The following is a 7535-nucleotide window of genomic DNA, read 5'->3' as shown; positions in this document are numbered from 1 at the left end:
ATAAGACTGCGCCATTTTCCTAACAGGTGGCAGGCAGGACCTGCCACCTCCCCAGCCTCTGTGGATGTCAACTCCGGAGTTCTGGTGCTCATCTCAGATGCTAGAAGCTGCGCTTGCACCCACCAGCTGCTGCCCACCCCCACCTACCCTGCTGGGGGGGGGGTCTTAGTCATCATCTTACCCAGCAAGCCAAGGTGGGGGGAGGGCTGGGGTCAGAAAGGTTAGGGGGTGCCTATGCCTCATCTCTCTGGGCTCGGGAGGAGAACTGCAGGTGACAAGGGCCCCAGACCCTTGGCTCTCCTGCCCGCACACACACACCTTCCTCCGAGTTCTCCCGGGTCTTTCCCCGACGACTGCCAGTGGCTCCCTCCTGAGGTCATAGGAAGCAACACGGCAGCCTTAGGGACTGCAGGGCAGGACCTGGCCCTGGCCTTGGCTGTGCTCCCTGCAGCTTCTTAGGCTTCTCTGGCAGCTCCTTAACTCTGGTCCTCTCCTTCCAGGGCCGCCCGCCCCCGACGTGGCGTAGCGATGAGTGGGAAGGCCCAGCGCCAGTGGACAAGGACGAGGAGCCGCACCCAGGTGGGCCAGCAGTGATGCCCCCGTCCTCTCGGAGAATGGCTGCCCTGGGCAGGTGCTTCCCCGGGCCCTGGCCGGGCTGCTGATGCTCACCTGCGCACGGCAAAGAGCAGGACTCCGCGCTCGTCCCGTGGATGGTCCCCTGCCCTGCAGCTCCACCATGGGGCTCCTGGTGGCGCCCCTCCTGCTAGCCTGGGTGGCCGGTGCCACTGCCGCCGTGCCCGTGGTGCCCTGGCGTGTGCCCTGTCCCCCGCAGTGTGCCTGCCAGATCCGGCCCTGGTACACGCCGCGCTCGTCCTACCGCGAGGCCGCCACGGTGGACTGCAACGACCTGTTCCTGACGGCGGTGCCCCCGGCGCTGCCCGCGGGGACGCAGACCCTGCTACTGCAGAGTAACAGCATCGTGCGCGTGGACCAGAGTGAGCTCGCCTACCTGGCCAACCTCACGGAGCTGGACCTGTCCCAGAACAGCTTCTCGGACGCCCGCGACTGCGACTTCCGGGCCCTGCCCCAGCTGCTGAGCCTGCACCTGGAGGAGAACCAGCTGACGCGGCTGGAGGACCACAGCTTCGCGGGGCTGGCCGGCCTGCAGGAGCTCTATCTCAACCACAACCAGCTGTACCGCATCGCCCCCCGGGCCTTCGCGGGCCTCAGCAGCCTGCTGCGGCTGCACCTCAACTCCAACCTGCTCAGGGCCATTGACAGCCGCTGGTTCGAGATGCTGCCCAGCTTGGAGATCCTCATGATCGGCGGCAACGCGGTGGACGCCATCCTGGACATGAACTTCCGGCCGCTGGCCAACCTGCGCAGCCTGGTGCTGGCGGGCATGACCCTGCGGGAGATCTCCGACTACGCCCTGGAGGGGCTGCAGAGCCTGGAGAGCCTCTCCTTCTACGACAACCTGCTGGCCCGCGTGCCCAGGCGGGCGCTGGAGCAGGTGCCCGGGCTCAAGTTCCTGGACCTGAACAAGAACCCGCTGCAGCGCGTGGGGCCGGGGGACTTCGCCAACATGCTGCACCTCAAGGAGCTGGGGCTGAACAACATGGAGGAGCTGGTCTCCATCGACAAGTTCGCCCTGGTCAACCTCCCTGAGCTGACCAAGCTGGACATCACCAACAACCCGCGCCTGTCCTTCATCCACCCCCGCGCCTTCCACCACCTGCCCCGCATGGAGACGCTCATGCTCAACAACAATGCCCTCAGTGCCTTGCACCAGCAGACGGTGGAGTCCCTGCCCAGCCTGCAGGAGGTGGGGCTCCACGGCAACCCCCTCCGCTGTGACTGCGTGATCCGCTGGGCCAACGCCACGGGCACCCGCGTGCGCTTCATCGAGCCGCAGTCCACCCTGTGCGCGGAGCCGCCCGACCTGCAGCGCCGCCCGGTCCGCGAGGTGCCCTTCCGGGAGATGACGGACCGCTGCCTGCCCCTCATCTCGCCCCGCAGCTTCCCCCCGAGCCTCCAGGTGGCCAGCGGCGAGAGCAAGGTGCTGCACTGCCGGGCGATGGCGGAACCAGAGCCCGAGATCTACTGGGTCACTCCAGCCGGGGTGCGCCTGACGCCTGCCCATGCGGGCAGGAGGTACCGGGTGTACCCGGAGGGAACCCTGGAGCTGCGGAGGGTGACGGCAGATGAGGCCGGGCTGTACACCTGCGTGGCCCAGAACCTGGTGGGGGCCGACACCAAGACAGTCCGTGTGGTGGTTGGCCGTGCACCCTTCCAGTCAGACAGGGGCAGTGGTGGCCGGGACCTGGAGCTCCGGGTACAGGAGACCCACCCCTACCGCGTCCTGCTCTCCTGGGTCCCCCTGCCCAACACAGTCTCCACCAACCTCACCTGGTCCAGCGCCACCTCCTTCCGAGGCCGGGGGCCCCGCACCCTGGCCCGCCTGCCCCGGGGCACCCACAGCTACAACATCACCCGCCTCCTGCAGGCCAGCGAGTACTGGGCCTGCCTGCACGTGGCCTTCGCCGATGCCCACACCCAGTCGGCTTGTGTGTGGGCCAGGACTACAGAGGCCGCTCCTTGCCACGGGGCCCTGGGGGACCGGCTGGGGCTCGTCGCCATCCTGGCCCTGGCCATCCTCCTGCTGGCAGCGGGGCTTGCCGCCCGTGTTGTCAGTGCAGGCCGGCCCAGGCCGGGGGTGGCCGTGCGGCCTCTCCTCCCAGCCTGGGCTTTCTGGGGCCGGGGAGCCCCGTCCATCCGGGTGGTGTCCGCGCCCCTGGTCCTGCCCTGGAATCCCGGGAGGAAGCCGGCTGGATGCTCAGAGCGGGGCACGCTTTCGCCACCGTTGTCTCCGAACTCCTAAAGCCCAGCTGTTCTCGGCATCAGGGCAACAACTAGGACCGCTCTGTACCGAAAAGGGACGCACCCCGGGCCGGAAGCCCCACGGGGAAAGCAACTGTGGGCTTGCGGCCTGGCAGCTGGACGGAGACAGACGGAGCTCTGTGGCCCCAGGGGGCATCCCCAGGGCCTGCTGCCGGCCCCAGGAACCTCGCCCAGGACAGGAAGGACCCTGGCCAGGGCCTCCCACCTGCCCATTTCTCTGGGGGCCCAGGGATCCTGGCCCCCCGCTTGGCTGTCCCCTGCCTGACCCCGGGGCCCCTGGCCCACAGGCTGCCTCCCTTCCTTCCTCGCTCTCGTGCAGTCTCGGTTGCTTGCTCTTCCCCCTCCTGGGCAAGGGCTGAAGGGGGCCTCTCCTTCCCAGCTCGGGGCCACCCTCAAAGCGAGCGCAACCCCCAGACAGACCCGAAGGACCCCTGGGGACAGCCCGGGCTCCCTGGAGCTGACTTTCTCTCGGCAATTTTGTACCTTTGTGGAGAAATGTGTCCCCAACCCCAGCCCCATTCGCTCTCTTCTATTTTGTAAAAAATAAAAATAAACAATAACAACAACAATAATCCGAGAAGGGAAAGGAGAACCCTTTGGATGGCACGTGTGGCTCAGAGCGCCCCCCTCCGGGCTCTGCAGGAGGAAGAAGGGAGCGAGAAGGTGGTGGGTTCCCTCTGGCTAGAATTCTGGCCTCCGAGGTGCCTCTGGAAGTGCCCCCAGGGGTCTCCTGTGAGCAGGAGAGGCGGGCGGTGGCCAGAGACAGCAAGGAGAGGGTGGGAGAGGAAGCAGGAGACAGAGCTGGAGATGGAGAGAGCGGAAATTTCCATCCTCAGACAGTGCCACCCCTGCCTCTTCTCTGATAAGCAATTAACATGCTGGTGCATGGGAGAAGTCCCGGCCTGTTTCTCATTAAACAAACCCAAGGGGCAGGCGCACGCAGAGAATTGCAAATCAGGAAGACAGCAAGAACTCTGGGCTGGGGCAGCAGGGGCCTGGGGTGAGGGAGGGCCGAGGAGGGACGGAAAGTCGCCCGTTTCTTTCCATTGCAGGGTGATCTGCAACGAGCCAGGTCTGCTTTTGCGGTTGTTTCTGTGGCCTTAAAAAATCACAAAGACGGATTGCCTTCTGACAGCCAGGCGCGAGAAGGAACCTCTGTTGGAAACTCAGCAGTCAGGGACGTCGGGAGCGTGGGCAGTGCTGGGCCAGCGGAGGCCACCGCCCAGGCGCCATGTCTGGGGCTGCCAGAGGGAGTGCGACTCCTGGGCCTGACACGGAGCCACAGCCCAGTGGTTCAGCTGTCGGTGGGATGCCTGCCTCCCATCAGAGTGCTTGGGTTCAAGTCCAAGCTCCGCTCTCAATTCCAGCTTCCTGCTGATGTGCACTCGGGGAGGTGGCCGGCGATGGCTCAAGTACTGAGGTCCCTGCTGTGCACGTGGGAGGCCCGGAGTGCATCCCTGGCTCCCGGCTTTGGCCTGGCCCAGCCCTGGCCATTGCAGGCATTTGAGGAGTGAACCAGGGGATGGAAGGCCTTTCTCTGCCTCTGAAATCCAATGGGTTTTTGAAAGGCCACACATGAGCCAGAGGGGCCCGTGTCACAGAACACATTCGGCAGGCTTGTTGGGAGAGGGTCCATCGAGGCTGCCAGTGCACACAGACAGCTGCCACGCTGGTGACAGGGCTTCAGGCTGGTGTCCATCTCAGCAGGCATGGACGGCAGTGCTCTCTGTAGGCCAGCAGCCAAGAGGCAGCCGAGCACCTGCCCAGCCCCTGGCAGTTCACCCACTTGATTCCCATCAGAACCACTGGAGGGCTTGTGAGATGGGCCCACCCCCAGAGTTTCTGATCTGCCAGAGCCAGGCGGCGCCTGAGAATCTGCATGACAAACAACAGTCCAGGTGCCCCCACCAATGCTGGGGGGCTGGGGACAACACCTGAAGAAGCCCCGGGTGGCCGGCTGCAGGGACAACACCTGGGCCCCGGCAGCCACACTTTTGTAGACCACGCAGGTTAAGGCTCTGGAAGAGAGCTGGGGATGGGGCTGGAGGGTGGCCCCCGCTCCTCCCCACTCACCCCTGCTGCAGGACGGCCCCAGCCTGAGGTCGGTGAGCGCCTTCCAGGAGAAGCAGAGGAACCGCCTGCACTTGCGCCCACAGCAGCCACCCCCCGCCCCCGCCTCCTTCCCACCGGCTCAGGGGTGGGGGCGCAGTCGGTTGGAGCTGGATTCCCTGTGATCCCCGAGGAGGCGGCGCAGAGCCCGGGCTGGTCAGGGAGCGCCGAGTGAGGAAGCAGTGCCCTCCTTCCCTGGCTGCCCCCGGGACGTGGCAAAGGCAGGCGCTGGTCCCTTTCAGGAAGCACCCGAGCCAGGTAACGGCTCCCATTGCCACCCACAGCGTCCCCAGACTGCCCCTGCGGCCCTCAGCTTGGTCAGCAGCAACCAGCAAAGTGGCCGCGGCAGATGTCAAGCCAGGGCTGTGGACCCTGCAGCTGCACACACCTGTCAAGGTGCCTGCAGCTGGAAGGGGGAGGGGGCATGTCCCCGCCCCCTGGGACCACCTGATGCCTCCTACCTCCACCTCCCACTTCCCGCAGACTCCTCAGCCACAGGCAGGAAACAGAGGGGGATGGGCAGCTGTGAGCACCCCCCCCCCCGGGGGGGCGGTGGAGGAGGCAGAAGTCTCCCATCAGTGAGGATGCAGCTCCGGTCCCCAGGCCATGTGCAGGGCTGCTCAGGTCCTTAAAAGAGCATCCCTTCTTGGCATGAGACCCTGTGACTTAGTCTGTCTCCCGCTGAGCCCTCAGGTCCTGTACGCTTGGCTACCCCAGGGAAGTAAGGCGAGGGGCGAGGGGCGAGGGGAGCATGGCGAGTGACCTTTCTCCTGGAAAACAGGTGACGCTGCAGGAACACAGCCGGGCACAGGGAGGAAAAGGCACTCGGTGGGGGGCTGTGTCCTGGGCCAGCCAGAAGCTGGACCCATGAGAATGACAGCAGCCCCCCCCCCCAAACACACACACACACGCGCTCCCAACTGCAGTGCTGTCCAGAAGTGAGGACAGTGGGGCCCGCCCTGCTGTCACAGGGTCCATGAACACCTGCTGAGCGGCTGCCGCGGTCTTAGCTGTCACATGAGCCAGGCGTGCGGACATCTTAGCACGATGGGCTTGAGACAAACAGCCAGCAGTGCTGCCGTCTTCTGTAGGTTTAGTATCAGTGGGGCTTTTTTTTGCTTATTTTGAGTTGTAGACCGAGAGTTTCCATCCGCTGGTTCATGCCCACAAAGGCCCAGGCTGGGCCAGGCCAAAGCCCGGAGCCAGGAACTCCATCCGAGTCGCCCACTCGGGTGTCAGGGGCCCAGTCGGGTGAGCCAGCACTGCTGTGTCCCAGCGTCTGCACCAGCGGGAATCTGCGCTGAGGAGCCAGAGCCATGGACTCCGACACAGAACGCGGGCATCTTAACAGGCATCGTAACCGCTGGGCCAAGTGCCCACCCCAAAGATTGTTCTTTCTGAATGCTAAATAGGAGACGATGTCTATTCTTGTTTCCGTTTTCAGCTGTTACTTGGGGGCCTGTCATTTCCATCCACGGGGATGATTATAAAACCCAGCCCATTGTTGAGCGTATTAATTTTCCCTCCCTAGAGCCTGCCACTGGCCGACTCATCCTGCCTGCTGTGTCCCCATCAACAGCTCCGACAGATTGTGGGGCAGATCTGGGCCAGGAGAAGAGCCGTGGCTCGCCACTGCAGCCTGCCCACCAGCCTGGCGCCAGCCCGTCCATCACGCCTGGTGCGGCCGCTCAGCTGGCTGCGAGCCGCTGTCACAGTGGATGCTGGCGGTGGCTGCGCTGAAGCGAGGACACCGGGTTTGAGCGGCTCCTGGGTCTCAGAGGCAGGTGACACTGGCTGGTCCAGCCCAGGAGGACCAACGGGGCCTTTCCTGGTGTTAGCCAGCCCTCAAGGTCCCTGTTCAAGAATTCTCTCCGTCCTGGGAAAACTCCAGTCTGGTGAACTGAGTCAGTCCAAGCCATCTTCCGCCCTCCCTCCCTCCCCATCAACAAGTCTTTAACCAACTGGACTGTGTGGAGGGCCCACTCAAAGGAAACAGGAAAAAAGTCCCTGAGGCCAAGGACCTTGCAGTAAGGGCAGGGAGGAAGCCCATGAGCCGGAGAATAAAGGGAGCTATTGCAGGTGCTTCCGAAAGGTGCGTTGATTTGGGTGCAGGGGACTTGAAATCCAGGCATCGTTCTTTCACGATGGGCACTTTCCATGAACTCCTTGAAGAGCAGGTGTATACATGGATTTCAAAATGTTTGTACTAGAATCAGCTGATCTTTTCATTCCACTCTCCATAAAAATGTTTGAAGGCCCCTCGCATAGCATATTGGGTGGTAATGAGTGCTATGGAGAAAAAAATAAGTCAGGAACGCGGATAAGGAATGGGTGCTTAAACAGGATAGTCACAAGGGGCCCTTTAAAAAAAAAAGTAGTGGGGCCTCTTCTGGCTCTCCCTGGAGAAGGGGTGGAGAGGCTGTGGAAGTCCTGGTGGGCCCTTGATCTTTAGACTCAGGGCTGAGTCCCAGTCACAAGAATTTTGCTCTGTTCCTGTCTGTTAGCACTGGACTATATCCAAGGAG

At 63.5% G+C, this 7535-nt stretch overlaps 1 protein-coding gene across 1 annotated transcript; it reads left to right on the top strand.

Moving 5' to 3' along the window:
- Positions 1-736: 736 nt before the first annotated feature.
- LRRN2 (leucine rich repeat neuronal 2) lies at positions 737-2881 on the top strand. The gene has a single exon (XM_062211340.1). The coding sequence runs from the start codon at positions 737-739 to the stop codon at positions 2879-2881; it is 2145 nt and encodes a 714-aa protein (XP_062067324.1).
- The last annotated feature ends 4654 nt before the right edge of the window (positions 2882-7535 follow it).

The sequence above is a fragment of the Lepus europaeus genome, chromosome 14, assembly GCF_033115175.1.
Source record: "Lepus europaeus isolate LE1 chromosome 14, mLepTim1.pri, whole genome shotgun sequence".
NCBI classification, from domain to species: domain Eukaryota; kingdom Metazoa; phylum Chordata; class Mammalia; order Lagomorpha; family Leporidae; genus Lepus; species Lepus europaeus.
The sequence above is the reverse complement of the archived record's forward strand: the minus strand, read 5'-3'. Positions and strand labels throughout refer to the sequence as shown.